The following is an 18,634-nucleotide window of genomic DNA, read 5'->3' on the forward strand; positions in this document are numbered from 1 at the left end:
TCCCTGGGCTGGATCTTATATTAAAGGGAGCACTTCTCTTTTGAATTCCAGGGGCCAGAGGAAACCCGGCTTTATCAGACCCAGGCACTCCTGACCAACACCAGGCCAGTCAGACCCACCCCACTTTCCCGGTTGGGCCGCAGGTCAGTATCTCTCAACTGCTTTCCATTCGGCTGCATTTAAGCTGCTTTAACCATATAAATAACCAAATAAATAATAATGAGCTAAATCCAATCAACTCCAACAGAGCAAATATGGTGATAAATTTTTGCAGGGGAAACTGTATGACTGCATTATTTATTAAATATCATCAAGGAAAAAAATGTTTGCAGAACTCCTCTTTTTTTAAAGGAAATGTTGGTTTTAATCATTTGGAAACTTTTTTTTTTTTTTTTTTTTTTTACCCACTACCATTGTGCCTTGGTTACCATGCAGTTTTCAAGAAAGTAAAACTTTAATGACTGGAGTATGAAGAAAATTAAGTTATTTCAACCTTACTATAGCCATTTTTGAAATACAAGACGTGATTTAATATAAAAAAGTTAATGCAATTTTAATGCAAGTTCAGCTTATTGGGTTTGACAATACTGTACATCACATGCAGCTCTTGCATTAATAAAGAAATACATTCATTATTTTTTAAAGTCCAATATTTGTTTTTTGCAGCCTGGTGTGGTTATATGGAGATGTAGAACACAATTACAAGAGTTGGGCTCTTTGCTGTTGTTTTACCTCTGGTATTTAGTGGGAAGCTTTTGGAGCTCACTTGCTTTTTTGGGGAAAAGAAGTGGATACATGAACCTGTCTCTCACTTTTGCTTCATTGCTTTTCCTGCAAATGAATCACTTTCAGCACTTTCAGGGCTCACCAATTCAAGACTCAAGTTTAGAGCTTGAGTTGGCCTTCACTTTTGTTCCAGTGTCCCTGTGGTCTCAGGTCCTAATGTCTGTCCCAGGGCATGGATGCTTCGGTCCTCAAGGACAGAAAGTGTGGGGAGGGGTCTGCTTGGCCCTGGAAGCCCAGAGAGGGTTCTACTGGAAATCTCAGAAACTGGCATCTTCCGGCTATGCCTTCTCTAATTTCATGCTTGTGACATTGTGTGTGTCTGCATGTGTGTGCATGTGCATGTGGATGTGTGGGAACATACCAGGGGTGACAAACTCATGCCTCCACCTCAGATAAGTGCATAACAGACCCAGACAGTGAGACATGGTAGGCACTCTGACAAACTAGAGAGTGCATGCCCTGCTCTAACCCTGAGAATTCAATTTTAAAAAATACTACATGCCCAAACCCCCAGATCTGTGACCTGTGTGGTCTGAGAATCAGCCATTTGCCTCCGCTCTTATCATGATATCACTACAGTGATAGAACATCAGCGAGTTGAGGACCAGTTTACACTTTTGTACTTACTCCTAAAAAATATAGTTTTTTGTGCTTTAATGTAACTTGATTATTTTTTCTAAAAGAAAGGCAATTATGTTGTGTGAATTTAGTAGAGTCTAACAGATACATTAGGAGCTAAGCCTGTGTACTCTGAGTGGTCTAAAACCAGGCTGCATGAGTGTCCCAAGACTTGTTCAGAGGCTTCCCTGAAAGGAACTGTGAGCAACGGCCAAAGAGTGAGTTCAGCCCTCCTCCCCTCATCTTCAAATAGAGCAGGCCCAATTCTCTGAATCAGTTCCGTGTATTAAGAGGGCATAGGGAGAAAGGGGTGAACCATGGGCTCTGGAACAGCCTGCCTTAACATGAACCCCCCCACACCCACCAGATACAGGACTTTGGGAAGTTACTAATCTCTCTATCTCATTGGTAGGCCAACTGCATTAATACACACACAGCAATATAAGAATAGTGCCTGGCTAGAATTTACTGGGCTTTGTATTGTGCCTATATTTAATTACCTTTTATTTTCTAGAATCATGCTTCCTTAGAAAAAAAAAGTTGAAACCCTTCAATAAGAGTTTTGTATTGAAAAGAAGAAAGAATGGACATGGCATTATGTCTCTCATGGTTCCCAAAAGGGTGCTATGCAAGTCCTGGATTGAGAACTGTAAGACCAATGACCCTTCCAGTCATTTGGTTTGGCCCGGCCAGGGCCGGAATCCCTCCTATGTCACCCTGGTGAAGAGCCCACATCCATGCTCATATATATCTAGTGCCCAAAGTGCACACCATCAATGAGGCTGCCTTTCTATCTCAAACAATGGCTATTGGATAAACATTGGACACAGACCTGTGTTTCTAACGTTGCATGAACTGAGCAAAGAACAATAAATAGCAAGAGACAGCATTAAAAGGCTTTCTGACTTATCCACCTCAAGTATTTTTGGTTTTCTCTAGTTTTTTTCAGAACTCTTAATATACATACACAATTTCACCATTTTAATGATTTTGTTATCGTTGCTTAATGATTATACAGTCTATTTCATGTATTCTCATATTGTAAACATTTCCTATTTTTCTAAAGAAGTGTCAAAATAATGATCCACCTTAAAGACTGCATAATATCTTGTTGGGTTTAATACTATAACAAAATATTTTTCAACATTTATATATTTTTACATGTAATGCATATTTTCATGCATTTATCTTTTGTCTTTTTGAATGATATCTTCAGGCTATATCCCAGGAGTATATTCTGAGTCAAAAGGGGTTGAATATTTCTGCAGCTCTTGATATAGATTTCCAAATTGCCTTCCAAAAGACTTCATGATTGTGTATACATCCTAAATCCACATAATGATGTCACTAGAGACCTACCAGCATGCTGTAAACCTTTTACTTTATTTTTGCTAAGTTAATAAATAAAAACATTATTTTACTGCTACTTAGATCACCGCCCCCCCCCAATCCTCTGATGCCAATGAGTTCTTTCTGGAACAGCACAGAACAAATTAGCAAAGAATTTCAAATATGTAAGGTTAAGATCAAACGGAAATTCATTGGAAGAATAACATAAGTGTAAGGGTATTACTTTTAAAGGTATTTGAGCTCCTCAAAAGAAACCCAAAGCAAATGAAATTTTCCAAAGATGTAAATGAAATGGGATTTCCATTTTTTTTCTACTGGTTCATTCTGGAATAGAGCATGTTTATTTGCTACTCGTTCAGGAAACTTCTGACCCTGCTAGAAGACCTAGGGCCCTAGAAGAAAATGCTCTGAAAGGCCATGTCTTGGTTCCACTGGAAAGTGAGCTGGGATTATCTGTTTCCTTATAGCCACTTCTGACAGCACAACAGTTGGCCTCCGCTGTCGCTGGCGTGATGCCGGGGGGCACACCGGCCCTCAACCAGCCCATCCTGATCCCCTTCAACATGGCTGGACAGCTAGGAGGACAACAAGGACTGGTCCTCACACTGCCTACCGCGAATCTCACCAACATCCAAGGGCTGGTAGCAGCAGCTGCAGCTGGAGGCATTATGACTCTACCATTGCAAAATCTACAAGGTAACCAACCATTGTCTCCATGTGCCACAAAGGGCTCTATCCCCTGGCCAGTGTTCTCTGAAGTGCTCAGATGCCCCCATTGGTGAATGTGGTATTGAGCAGCTCCCACTATCAAAGAGATGGAAGGCTCGTGTAGGTAGCAAAGTTTCAAGTTGTCTGTGAATCCCAGGCTCACTCAAGCCATGGACTTTATCAGTTCTTGTTTCCCAGCATTGATTTGAGACCATTCAGGTCTTCTGGAGGCACTCGTGAGCAATCATTGCTTAGTTTTTCTCATCAAAAACCTGGAAGTAAAATTATTGTGTTTTATTTAAGGATATGAGTTATGATCCCATGAGTTTTTCAGTTTAGCCATCTGCAAAGAAAGGTTATACATGCTTTGTTTGTGTGGGAAGTGGTTGGATCATCTCCAATACAAGATGGCATTTGGAAGTCTTATTTTGGTTATTGTGTTCTTATTAGGCATTTTTAGTTATAATTATTAAACAGAAATTGTATTATTTGAGATCATTCTGTGTAATGAGAAAAACAGACTCATATATTGAGCCTTTATAATTACATGGGCCTATAACAAGAGCTGGACACATTTTATGCTGGAAAGAGTTCTTTCAGTACTATAAAGGTTTTCACTTTTCTATGAAAGATTTGCTAACACTATTTGATAAAATGATTTACAAAAGACTCTGCCAAAAGAATAATTTTATGGTGAAAAATGGCCTGAATATGATACAATTAAGATGGCCAACAAAGAGAAAATGAATTTGTTGTGATCTGCTCAAAGGTGTTTGTTTTCCCCATTGATATGAATGTTAGCAATTAGAAAGAATTTTTATTTTTTAATTAGAGTTTGATTAAGTTATCAGGAGGAACAATTTAAAGTACTTTCTGTCAAATGGTCAAATGTGGTCAAATGTCAGGGCTACTTATGGCCAGAGCATCAGCCCATAGATTAAGAAGTAGACCATGTAAGAACTGATTAACTCTTGACCGAAACTTTTTTACACACCATATGTCCTAATATCCCACCTAGTGTTGCCTCTTCCTGACTTTCCCTTTAATGTTTAAAACAAAGTCTCTCTCATACCATTAAATTGTGCCAAGAAACCTGCCATTCATAAATTATGCATGCCCAGGACACACTAATGCACAAACTTTACTTGTTTCAAATTTGAGAGTGCCTGGGAGTCAGGATCTCAAGATTAAGCAAATAAGGCAGGAATAAACAAGGTGAAAGCAGAAGCAACAAAGTGTAAGGAGAGGCTTTCTAATGTAGGTGGATGATGAAATCTTAATGAAGAAATGGGCATTATCAAAATGCAACCTTCCATTTGCAACATTTGCGCTTATGGGAATATTGAATATTATAAATAAACATAAGCTCACAAAGTTCCTAGGTCATGAATTAATCTTGCTCAGCTAAAATAGATGCCAAAGTCAGAGTCCAAAAAATCAGGCTTGTCGTATCTTTATTATGGTTTGGTATTTTAAGGATTTTAGTCCCAGGTTATTTTAATGACTCAAAATTAGTGACTGTGAACGAATGAGGAATGTGGACTTCCATCAAATTTTCTCTAAGTATCAAATTTCGGATTAGTTTATGGTTGGGAATTTGGTTCTTTTTGGCACCTTTGGTTTCAGAAAATAAATCCTAAGATTTGTATCCTGAGTAAGTAGGTTCAATAAAGGTGTTGACTCTTTTTATCTCTTGGTGCTTCTTACATGATTTTCTTAATGGCTTCATCTTCAGAAGTGTATTGATTAGAGTTGATGGTCAAGCACTGTCTACTGCACCAACATAAGGAGCATGTCTCCCTTTGTCATCTTGGTGATATTGGAGGGCAGGTGATGAGGTCCTTAAAATAAAACACTCCCGGTTGCAAGTCAGCCTGTTATAAGAAAACCTTCCTCATAAGTCTCATTCTTCCTCCAACAATTTTTTTCTTCAATAACTTTGTGAATGAATCCCAGTTCCTGAGTCACTGTTAAGATCCAGGAAAGTTCCCCTGCAGTTCCCTTGGGCTTTTCTCTTCCTTTCATATCTTCCCACATGATTTCTTTATTACCCAGACCTCCCTAGTTTAAGAAGTAACCAACCGTCTTGCTTTGCTAGTGACTGGGGGTTTTCTGGGGACATGTGGCTTTCATGGTTGGAACCAGAAAGTCCCAGGCAAACTAAAAGTAGTTAGTCACCCTGTCAGATGTCCAGGGACAGTAACAATGATGATCAGGCAAATGTCTCGAATCTCCACAGTGCCCAAGATGAGTGTCTACTGCCTGAAGGGCAATGCCAGTTGGTCACCTTGTCAGTCAGCATCTGACTCAAGGATGATCTCACCACCTTTAGGGAATCTACTGCAGCCCTCAACAATCTGTAGGCAGTGTCTATGGCTTGTATGGCTTTCCAGGATATATCCCAGAAGGTAATGGGACTCTAGGGATGGTTGGTGGTTGTCTGGCAGGCAGACAGTCATCTGCACGGGTCCTGGTAGACTTAAAAACTTAGCCGATCCTAGACATAATCCAGTCTCATCCTCTTTTGAGGGTGGCAATCTTGTACATGGGCTACAATACCCCAGAAGGAGTATTTGTGTAGTCAATGGAGCAGAATGTTCCACACACACCCCGCCAGCCCACCCTAGAATAGTAACTTCCAAGGCTTTTAAGAGTCTTTTGAAACTACCAGTAAGTCTGCCCAACACTAACAAATACCACACTGTCTTGGTTGGTTTTATAAAACAAATGTGATCCGTCAGTGTGAGGGAGAAGGATTTAAGTATTAAACCCCTGGTCTGAAGTGGAACCTGTTTCCATATGATGTGCTTAGCTTTGGATGGTTCCCCCTTTCCTCATTGTGAAACATCAAGGTGTATTCATGAAATAAGTCTGCCAGCTGGAATTATCTCTGACTCTCCTCCAGCCTTCCTGCCCAGCCCTTCAGCCTGTCATTCTTCTAGCTCAGAAGCTACAAATTTGCTAAGAAAGAAAAATACTGACATCAGTTTCTTAATGGTTTGGAATTCAGGGATAAGTTTTCCAGCATCTTCCTTACTAAAGGGATTAAGAGCTGGTTCACTTACGTTCACTATCAAGTGACATGGAATTACTCTCAGGCCCTCAGAGGCCATGATTCATGCATGTATTTTAATGAGCACTAATGACATGGTGTTACACTGAGTGGCTTTTCTCCATTCAGGCAGCAGGGGTCTTATCACTGTGTCCTCCTCTGAGCATCCTTCCTGGACCAGCAGCATCAGCTCACATAGGAGCTTGTTAAAAATGCAAACTCTCAGGCCCCACTCCAGCCATACTGAACAGAACCTGCATTCCTAAAATATTCCCAGGAGATTCCTATGTACACTAAAATTTTAAAAAGGCTGGTCTAGAGAGCTTTTCCAAAATTCATTTGGCAGCTCCCCTACTATCTCCAGCAGCCTCCCCAAACTCTGAGCATCCTTGGGGGATGGGGAGCCATGTGACTGTGGTAAGTGTCCTTGTTAATTTTCCTGCTCTAACTTCCCAAACCAGGTCTCTAATGAGAATAATAACTGAAAGGAATAACTTATTTGAGAATTAACTTATTGTTTCTGATAGGGCATTCACATCCCCAAGACCAAGAGGCATTCTCTTGCACAATGGAAGCATTATTAAAGCTTTTGCTCTGAGATTTCCAGCAAAAGCTTCAAATTGATGAAAAAGAGACCATGTTGTCCTGCAGAAAACCCATTTGCATAGCCTGGGGATTGTTTTCCCTTTCTTCTCGGATCCTTCCATGCAGGAAAGAGAGTGCTCCACTGTCATCAATGAGGGTGTCTTCTTGTAAGGAAACAACCAGCACTAAGGAGTTAGAAATCTTGCAGCATCCCAGGAACACCCTATGGCCTAGCCTCAGGGGCCCTGGAAATGAGGTTTAGGGATTAGAGACTCCAGTGAACCACCAAGCTGTGGGCTGTATCATTCTCCCCTCTGAGCAGAAAGGCACGTGCCCCCACTTCTAACCTGTCTCCTCTCTTCCCCTGTTCATCCTTGGGACTCTTCTCTACTGTGTTGGTTGACTTTTGGCTAGCCCCTAATTGCAGTTCACTCACATTCTTTTCTGTCTCCTTGGAGTATAGGCATCTTCCCAACTCATGTACCTCTTAGGAACGTTCCACTGCTATCTCTGACTCTACCATCTCTATTTTTATCCCCATCCCCATATCTGTCAAAAACTCAAACTCCCCAAAATTCCAATTCCTGAGGGGCTGAGATTTTGCATTCTGGGTTACCTTGTAAATCAGTGGCCAGACTAGAGATTGATTGCCCCATGCAGAAGTATGCATTCCTGTCCAGTCAGCTATACTGTGGGTGGAGGGGGAGCCAGGATGACATGGGATGGAACATGCACAACATACTTAAGAGACACACTAGGGCCTCCTTCATCAGTAAAAGGGGTGCCAGGGGAGGCAGGCTGTGTACTGGCCTGTCCACTATACAGACCAGCAGGCCCTCCTATGGGCATGGACAGAGATGGAGACAAACTCAGAACTCAGAGATGCCAAGGGTGGGGTCTAGGTTATGAATATTTTAGGGGAAGTCTGTGGAAGTTCTGGCTGGGATTCAAGCCCAGAAGTGCTCTTAACTCAGATAAGACCTAGAAATGACTCCTCAACACTCCATGTCCCTACTTGATCTACAGTTTTGCATTCTCTCCACTCTTAGCTTGGAGAACCCCTGCCCCCTTCCAAGCACCTTCCACCATCACTCTTCTGGGTCCTTCCATTCCTGTGTACCTTATCTGTCCCATGCTCATAGAGATTCGGTCTCAGGTGGCTGTCAGCAAACCCACATCTGTGAGATGAGACTAACAATGACCCTGAAGCTCAAAGAAGGAAAATGACTAAGGGTGCTCTGTCACATACTTTATAAACTCCTTTAAAAGTCTGTCTGCCATTTATATATTATTTCAAAACACAGATAGCTTCTATGAAAAATATAATTTGCATTTGTCCTAGTGTGGGAACTAGATTGTTATTTAATGTGGCAAAATGGAGTCCCCACTATGGAACTCACGCAAATGGTTTGTGTTTTTTGCTTTCTTTACATTTAGGTAGACCATATAGACAAATAGAGCCTCAAAACAAGTGACAACAAGCAGCAAAGGGGGTAATGGGACAGCAGAGGTGGGTCTATGTATAGGATGGATGATTCAAGTGAGTGACTCGTTCTCATTGCCCAGGCTGAGAGATAACCCACTAATCGCTGTGGGCCACATAAATGGAGAATATAAATGTGCTATGTAGGAGATTTATATCAAAGTGTGAACATTCCAGTTCAGTCAAGCATAACATTTAAATTAATGACCAAAAATACATTAGAGAGTGCTGCTTAACCTGAACATGGAAAAGCAATTAGGTTCAAGGCAAGTTGACAAATCAAGGCCAGGGGCAGTTTCCCTGCCCCAGTTTCCTCTCACTCTCCAAATTAAAGTCTGTACATGGTAAAGTATGTGGGAATATTTTGAGTTTCAGGAATTTCATGTGCGAGTCACATCGCATTTCCTTTTTGCTTGTTTTATTGGTATTTGTTGTTTTTTTTTTTAATTGAGGCATCATTTACATACAATAAAAAGCATGGATCTTAGGTGCACAGCTCAGTGTGTCTTGATAATTGTGCAACACTTACGCCACCACTGTCCACCATGGTCAATACTGAAAACATTTCATTTTCCCCAAAAGGTTCCTTTGGATCCCTCGGTAGTCAGTCCCATCCCTCCAGCCAGGCAACCCTGATCTGCTTTCTATCACCAGTGATTGGTTCTATTTGTTCTAGAACATCATATAAATGATGGACATGTACGCTTTCATGTCTGGCTTTTTTTTCCCCTCAGCGTCATGTTTTTGAGATTCATTCATGTCATTGGGTCTGTCAGTGGTTCCTTTCTTTTCATTTCCTAGCTGTGTTCCATTGTAAGGATATGGCACAATTTGTCCACAGCCAGTTTGATGCCTTAGCAAGCATACTTGGTGAAGATCCCCTCCCCTGTAGGTAGGGAGAGGCTCCTCCATTGGACATCATCCCTTGGGAAGAACCCTGGCCATGGGTCTCCTTGGGCCTTCACTCTACCCCTGTAAGATTCTTCCCTGTACCTTATCTTTCTTGGCTACACCTGAAGAGAATGTTGAGAAATACCTTTATTTGAGCACTTCTTGAGTTCATGTATGGCTCATGGAAACTCTAGGGGCCGGAGAGGTTGCTTAAAGTTTCCAATAGTTAAAAGATTTGTGGCTTCCTTGGGACTGTGGTTCTCTCAAAAGCCGAGAAGCTTCTGATCTTTGTGTGTTTGCTCAGTTCCGGATGCCATGTTTTTTTCCAAGGCATATATCTTCAGTCTAATTTACTTTTTGCTTTTTCACTCTCATGGTTCTCTCTTTCAATCCAGTGGGACTTGGGATGCCGGCACTCTGACCTCCTTGGTGTTCTCTAAACATGTATCTACCCAAGGGCCTTTACACAGGACATTTCTTCTGCCTGAAGGACTCTTTCCCCAGAAAACAGCAGCCTACTTCCTCCCCCCTCACTGCTTCCCAATACTCCTGTTCCCCCAAACTTCTTTCTTTGACTTCCTTTGTCCCTAACAGTTACTACCGTCTACATAGCCTTAAAAATTTCAGAAATTATTGAAACTTTTTGTCTTTCTTTCTCTATAAGCACTTGGGGTCATGCTTACTGCAGCCACATTGGGCAGTGATGGTAGCATTGCAATGCCTGGCCCTGGTGCTCTAGAGGACAAGATCTGTGCATAATGTATTTATAATATGTCCTGCCCATGGATGGACCTGGAGGGTATTATGCTGAGTGAAATAAGTCAATCAGAAAAGGACAAACATTATATGGTCTCATTCATTTGGGGAATATAAAAATTAGTGAAAGGGAATAAAGGGAAAAGAGAGAAAATGAGTGAAAATATCAGTGAGGGTTACAAAACATGTGAGACACTTAACTCTGGGAAATGAACAAGGGGTAGTGGTAGGGGAGGTGGGCAGGGGGTTGGCGTGACTAGGTGATGGACACTGAGGGGACACTTGGCGGGATGAGCACTGGGTGTTATGCTATATGTTGGCAAATTGAACTCCAATAAAAAAATAAATTAAAAAAGAACTAATATACCACATGATGGAATACTACTCAACAATAAAAATTAACATTTTAACATTTTTTTCCAAAAAATAAAAAATAATATGTCCTGCCCTCAGAATATAAGCCCTACAGTAGGCATCTTTGTTTGGCTCAGTGATGTGGACCAAGAACTGGAACAGTGCTTGGCTCATAATAATTGCTCAAGAATAGGTGCATCAAGGATGGATGGATGGATGGATGGATGGATGGATGGATGGATGGATTTTAAAGTAGGAGTCAGCCAAGTGAGGGGAAGTAAAGAGAACATTCAGTTTAGAGGAGAAAGCATGAGATCATGGAGTCTAGAGTCCTCTGAACAGTTTTGATTATTGTTCAAGGGAAGGTTAGGAGACTGAAGTGGCAGGAAGCCAGACCAGAGGAGTAGGAAGGGATGTTGCTGGAGGGCCTTGTATGCCTTGCCCTTGCATGTTGAGTGTCCATCACAGGACCCAATGTGTTAGAGATGAGCAAACTTAAAGACAACGCAATTATGCTATATTTTCATAGATGTTATGTTTGCATTTATATGTTGTGCCTGTGTAACTCCAAAGACTTAAAGCAGCTTAATGTAAGAAGCATGAAAGACCAAACACTGTTTATTAGAAAAAGAAGAAACCTAGATGGAGGTTTGAAACAATGGGACAAGTCAAAGGGGAGACACATTACATTACCATACTTTTAATTATCGGACAGTAAACAGCTTAACAAGAAACAGCCTTATTTATTTTTGTTTTTGATTTTGGCTAATTTTATTCATTTACCCAACATATAATGATTGAGCTTTCGTAGCATTTTAGGTCATGATCTCAACTTGGCATATAGCAGTGACTGAAGCACTGAAGGTGCTTCTGTGCTCATGCAGGGCATGTATGAGATGAGCCAGATGCAGGGTGGCAGGGATGGGGACATGATGTATTTTCCACAGAGTCATCACTGTCAGTCTTTCCACTGGACAGAGACCCAAAGGACAGTATCTGGAGGAAGAGTGTCCCAGGTTAAAGTTGGAGGTGCTAAGAAAAGCTATCACACAGATTCCCAATGAAGAAATATTGAACTGCCCGATGACAGGACACTGGTTATCTCTGAGCTTTCCTAGGTTATATCGTAGTAACAAACAAGCACAAGATCTCAGCGAGGTACAACAAAGGTTTATGTCTTTGTTTCCTAATATGTGTTGTGTTGGCTGCAGTGAGCAGTGGCCCTGCTATACATGTTCATTCTAGGATCAGGCTAAAGGGGAGTCCTCTTTCTGGGATAGGCCTTTCTCATCACAAAGAAGGATTTGCAGAACCGCAATGCTGTTCAAAGCTTTGGCTCACAAGTGGCTCATATCACTTCCACTCAGGTCCTGGGCAAGCTTGCTGCCAATGGGAATGAGGATACACTCCTAAGGGGAGGGCATTTCTCAGGCACCTAATTAGAATTGGTATTATAAGGCTCTACATTGTCCAACTGAAGATACTCTGCATAAACATTTGATTTAGGTCCCCTCTCAGATTCCTTCCAACACTGAGATTCTACGATTCCATTAGGAGAACCCATTAGGTAGCACGGGCTATCCACGTGGCTCCTCCGAACGCAACACATTAACAATTTCTGAAAGTAGTAGCGTTCAAGTGATAAATATAAAAATAGATTACAAATATATGGAAAAATTGGGGGCTTTTAAAAATAGCACATGAACAGATATAAAAGTATGACTGCATTTATGTAACATCAGGAAAATGCAGAATTATGGGGACAGAAAGAGATCAGTGGTGACCAGGGGTGGGAGCTGGGAGGAGTTGACTATAACCCTGTGCCCGGGAGTTTGGAAGACTGATGTGACAGTTCTCTTGTCTTGATCATGGTGGTGGTAACGTGAATCCATGTGTTTGTCAAACTTATAAAACTGGGGACGCCTGGGTGGCTCAGTGGTTGACCATCTGCCTTCGGTTCAGGGCGTGACCCCGGGGTCCTGGGATCGAGTCCCGCGTCGGGCTCCCTGCATGGAGCCTGCTTCTCCTTCTGCCAATGTCTCTGCCTCTCTCTGTGTCTCTAATGAATAAATAAGTAAAAAAATCTTTTAAAAAAAAGTATGAAACTGGATGTTAGAAACGGTGAATTTTACTGTATGTAAAATGTATCTCAATTTTTTTTAAAAAAGGGAAGCAGGTGGTGTGGTGCTCATAAAATACCAATAAAATACCAACTTATGTTAAAACATGAAAAAGAAAATGTGAGTACAAAACTTCCAATGAAATAAAAGCTAAGGAAAGCTTCATGGACATGAGAGACTCAGTTCTCCCATTTAAGAAAGTGTTAATGGCTCTATTTCTCAGATACACAAGCAAACTAAAATAATAAAGATTTCACATGCACACAATTTGATCCCAGCTGTTTGAAAGAAACTACCTCCCCCCACACACACACGCACAACCCCCGCAGAGAGAGGAAAAGAGATATACAATATATAACAAAGGATTACTGGTAGACTCTAGACAGTAAGAAATTATGGGTAATGGCTTTCCTTCTTAAAATTTCTTCATTAATAAGTGTTATTCCAAAATCAGAATACTTTGTATTCATTCAGGTTAAAAGTCATATCCAAAGCCTCATTATTAGCATTGACAAGGTAAGGTCTATAGGTCTGCTGTCTTGACCTTCTAACCACCTTTTTAAAAAAAGCATCCCTCAACTCAAAGTGGATTAATTCTCAAATTAACAATACAACCACAAAGCAACTCTATGCATTCATTATGTATGAGCCATCTTTAATACCAGTAAAATTGCCTTTAAATGTGCCTGATTTTATTGATCAAAGGAGAATTTATTGTCAGGGAGTGGGTGAGGGGTTGAAACGTGTGCTGAGCTTTCTGGTATCATTCTTGAGGAAGAAAACAGTAGGTGGCCATGTGTGCTGCTTTTCCTAATGAATTACTCTTGCGCTATTCTAGTGATGCCCGCACTCAGAAAGTTGCATCCCCAGGGGCATCATGGACATGAGAGAAGAGGTCTAATACTACTCACAGAAAGGGCAATGCAGCACCTGCCACAGAAACAAGAAGAATGGACTGTGGCTTTTAGGATGCAATGATTTCTCAGCCTCTGATAGGTGGCTTGCTGTCACAAAGTCCAATATTAAAAATACCTAGTGCATAAATTCATATTTGCAGTGTTATTCAGGGGAGCCCCACATGACACACCACACAATAATACCAAATCCACCATAAAGAAGTTATGAAAGTTGTTGCGGGTGTCTTACTCCGGCAGTTTTTCAAACCTCCGTATCTCCGAGGCTTCAGACTTTTTATTTAAAATACCTGGAGAGCCTGTTCTGCAGTACATTATCCTTGAAGCAGGCGTCACTGAGGCACTGGGGTATGGATTAAACTGGAAGCACATGAATGAGGAGTATGACTAGTATACTGTGTATTTAAGAGATACTGTCAATGGAATAAAGCATTGTCAAAGGATAATGGTTTCCAGCTGCCACATAAATGTCAAAGCAAAGCCAAAGCATTTATTTTCAAAGCAAAAGGCAGGGAAGTAATGTGATCCCCAGTTTGTACATAATAAGGCTGTAAATCCATCAGGGCTCTTGATGGTATGCAGCGATGTGTCTACACTAGCATGTGCAAACTGGATTAGATTCCAAGGCAAAGCCATCAGAGCTCTTTTCCAACATGGCTGTCCCTGGAATGGCACTGAACACAGACAAAGGAAAAGACTGTGCTCCAAACGCTTCTCAGTCTCACTCCATTACCAAGGATGAGAGGGAACTGGGATCATGGGTTCAGATTTCCTCTGGAACCAAAATAAAGAAGTCTTCTGCATGTCTGAGGGAAGTGGAAAGGGAGCAGGGGGGGGGGGCGGTGTTGAAAATAAGGTGATGGGAGTTGGTCCCCATTCCCCTCTGCCCACCGTTCAGAGAATGAAGAAGTAAGGCTCGCCAAGCAAGCCCTGTCTTCTCTTATGTGTGTGATTCTTGCAGGGCAGATTTCCAGTGAGAGGTCACAGCTATTATTTCTCAGCCCCTCCAGGGAAAAGCTAAACCTCATTTCCTGCCCTGAGCTGTGCACAGAGATTGATTGATCGATTTCACAAACACTCCCTAAGCATCTACTCTTTGCCAGGCACTGTGGTAGGCACTCCAGTCTAGAGTAAGAAAGAGGCTACTGTAGTCATCCAGGGGAGAAAGGGTCCTGGTGGCGGTGATGAAAAGCAGAGGACTGATTTAGGAGACATTAACAAGGTGCATTTGGTAAGACTTGGTGATGGATTGAATGTAGAAGGATAAGAGAAAAGAGAGGGAGATGGTTAGTTTAGTTGGACACTTAAGTTCATTTCCTGTGGAAACTGTAAATGGAGAGACCAGTAGCTAGTTGGAGGTACACAGATCTAAAGCTCAGAATGGGGGACGCCTGGGTGGCTCAGTGGTTGAGCATCTGCCTTTGGCTCAGGGCGTGATCCTGGAGTCCTGGGATCGAGTCCTGCATCAGGCTCCCTATGGGGAGCCTGCTCCTCCCTCTGCCCATGTCTCTGCCTCTCGCTCTGTGTCTCTCATGAATAAATACATAAATAATCTTTGGGATCCCTGGGTGGCGCAGTGGTTTGGCGCCTGTCTTTGGCCCAGGGCGCAATCCTGGAGACCTGGGATCGAATCCCACATCGGGCTCCCAGTGCATGGAGCCTGCTTCTCCCTCTGCCTATGTCTCTGCCTCTCTCTCTTTCTGTGACTATCATAAATAAATAAAAATTTAAAAATAAATAAATAAATAAATAATCTTTAAAATAATAAAAAATAAATAAAGCTCAGAATGGGATTGGCCTGGAGACCCTATTGTAGAAGCCATCAACGTATGTGACTGAAGCCAGGGAAGGAAGAAATTTCTGAGGAAGAAGAGTTAGGGAAGGAATGCAGTTCAAGCCGTTGGAAGAGCAAGATGTAGGCACAGCAGAGACGGAGGGGGAGCTCCCAACACGCACGACTGTTCTGTACCAGCTTAGCCTGGGGCTTCTGCGATTCTTCGTGTTTAGATTCTTCCATTGGACATAATCTACACATTCACATTGGAGACTTTTGGCTATTGCTTACCCCTTACATAGCCAGAGTGCCACGAGAAGGAGCCAACAAATTGTATCTGCCAGTCTGCTCTTTATCTTCTGAAGACATGCCAAGTTTCCGTGTGTAAAGAAGCTATTTTAAGAGCGTGTACATAAAAGCTTCAACAGTGTTGCTCTTTTGCTGAAAAAGTAACTCCATTGATTTAAATCTATTATTTAAAAACGTAGTTGTAGTCTTAAAATCTCAAAATGAAAATGTTTGAGTCTTTTATCTCCCTGCCATTCTTCTTTTTAATGCACTTTGGGTCATGCCCACTGTAGTCAGGCAGGGCAGGGGAAGCAGCATGTTGTGCTTGGCCCTGGTGCTGGGGTATGGCTAGAAGAGGAGATCTGTGCCTGGGAAAAACTGTAGTTTAGATAATAGAATTTTATTTTTTGGAAATTGTTTATCTGGGGGAAATCATGTCTTGTTGCTAGCGAGATTAGCCTCCGAATGTCTTTTGGTTCCATGTTACCGTTTCCTTTGGTTTAGTGTCATCATCTCCCCAATTATATTAATCAACCATGCTCACCAAATTTCTAGCCAAAACTTAAAGAAAGAAAACAACAACAAAGCAAAACAAAAAACCTTAGTACACTTGCCATTTGTCACCAGATTAGAATTAGCACAAATACGCAGGCCCATTAAAACATTCTTATGCATCTCGGTTCCCCTGTGTGCCATTATTTTAGAAATTCTTAGCACAACATATATATACTCAACATTTGACATAAGATAATTTGAGTTTGCTGTGTTTGGAAAATAACTCACATGGGAGAAAGTTGCATTAAATAAATAATAGAGATAAAATTTATACTTCTATATATCTCAAAGCTAATGTCGCTAACTTACAATGGAACGGTAACATGAAGACACAGTGCTATAATTTGATTGATTTGTTTTGACAGCAGCCAAATAATTGAGAGTGAAAGGTGTCAGCACAGATGAAATATTGTATAAGCCACGTTCAAAAGGCAGCCCTCGCAGCAGCAGCAACTAGAGTTTTATTTCCTTTGATTCCGTACTGGTACTCACCTCCAGTTTATTATGAAACCATGAAAGGTGCACGACTTCCCCAACTAGGGAGACTTTTATGGAGAGGATAGAAATAGAAGTTTGTCAAGTAGTCGAACAATGGATATAGACAAAAGGATGGAAAATGCTAGAGCGTGCCGAGCTGAATGCTATCAGCCTGTCCCTTTCTTTTGCAAGGTGCTGCTCTCCTGCGTCTTGCCTCATTTTGAAGAGATACGGAGTCAGAGCAAATATTAGATCCTATTTTCCCGCCCCTTGATAGGAGATGGGCAAAAAAGAGAGGTGTGCTTGGCACCATTTCTGGGACCAGATTGGGGGGGAGGGGCGCTTACCCAACTGAAAAACCCTCACGCCTGGTTGATAATAAGATTCGAGGTGCTTGGTGAATATAGAAGCTGAATGGTCAAGAGACACTTGCTCAGGAGAAAGTCTTGGCCCAGGGGCAACTGTTGGACACAGTTAACAGAGTGAGCTGGGAGTCCTCTGGCCTGGTTTAATTCCAGCCCTACAGCTTGCTAGTCCTTTGACCTAGGCAGGGTGCTCTGATCTCTGAGACCCACTTTCCTCAGGTATTTTCCAGTGTTGTTTAAGGATTCAATGTGATGGTACCAAACACTATATGTTCAACGCTTTTTCCTATATGTACATACCTACGGTGAAGTCTGATTTGCAAATTAGGCACAATTAGGGATCAGCAGCAATAGTAATATAAAACAGAGCAATGATAACAATATATTGTATTGTAATAAAAATTGTGTGAATGTGGTCTCTTTCTCATGATATCTCATCGTACCGTGCTTGTCTTTCTTGTGCTGACGTGAGATGTGAAAATACTATGTGATGGATGAGATAAAGTGAGATGAATAATGTAGGCCCCACTGACCATTGACTATTGAACTTGTGACGTCATGTCAGAAGAAGGATCATCTGCTTCCAGACTGTGGCTGATTGTGGGTAACAGAAACTATGGAAAGCAAAACCACAAACAAAAATACTTTTATTACCTAGAGTTGCAAAGTCCAAGATGATAGCCGTGAACTGCATGTGGCTATGGGGCCTCTGAAATGTGGCTAGTCCAAATGGCCATACACTATAGATGTAAAATCCACACAGTTGCAAGTGTCGCATCAGTGTTTTTATCTTGGTAATATGTTGAGAAAATATTTTGGATACATTAGATCAAATAGAATATATTATGAAAATTAATTTCACTTGTTCCTTTTTATTTTTTTAAATATGGATACTAGGAAATTTTAAATGATGTATGTGGCTCACATTATGGCTTGCATTGTATTTCTATTGGATAGCATTGGCCCAGTCTGGAGAAGCACCCCAAATCCCATATACATGTGGCACTAACTAAAAGTTGTGTCCATTTAAAATGAAAATAATTAGCATACACTTAAGTTTTGGACCCTCAAGCAGAAAAATCACAAGAGATCTGATTTGGTAACAAAAATAAAGATAAATTTTGTAAGTTTTCTGCTGTAGTTTAGGAACTGCTCGGGATTTTTATTTGTATATATATATAAAGGATAAAGGGGCACTTGGTGGCTCAGTGGTTGAGCACTGGCCTTCGGCTCAGGGCATGATCCTGTGTGGGATCGAGTCCCCAGATCAGGCTCCCTTTGGGGAGCCTGTTTCTCCCTCTCCCTATGTTTCTGCCTCTCTCTGTGTGTCTCTCATGAATAAACAAATAAAATCTTTTTTTAAAAAAAGATAAAATTTTTGTAACAACTTCCAGTGATCAGAATCTAAAATTCTTTCTTTTTAAAAAAATATTATACTTTGTACTTTGAAACACAGAGAAAATATATATATATACACAATAAAATGATCTAGAATTAACAACTATTAACATTTTGCCACCTTTGCTTGAGATCTTTTATCTTAAAAAAACAAAATAAA

General features: G+C 41.2%; 1 protein-coding gene across 2 annotated transcripts in view; it reads left to right on the forward strand.

The window, feature by feature from the left end:
* Window positions 1-18,634, forward strand: part of POU6F2 (POU class 6 homeobox 2) — a 475,740-nt gene that overhangs the window by 216,951 nt on the left and 240,155 nt on the right. For both annotated transcript variants that reach the window (XM_072760041.1, XM_072760039.1), the window contains 2 exons: window positions 52-143; window positions 3,222-3,450. In XM_072760041.1, the coding sequence (XP_072616142.1) occupies window positions 52-143; window positions 3,222-3,450 (321 nt within the window). The remainder of the gene's footprint in view (window positions 1-51; window positions 144-3,221; window positions 3,451-18,634) is intronic.

Source organism: Vulpes vulpes, chromosome 5, assembly GCF_048418805.1.
Source record: "Vulpes vulpes isolate BD-2025 chromosome 5, VulVul3, whole genome shotgun sequence".
In the NCBI taxonomy this organism is placed as follows: Eukaryota; Metazoa; Chordata; class Mammalia; order Carnivora; family Canidae; genus Vulpes; species Vulpes vulpes.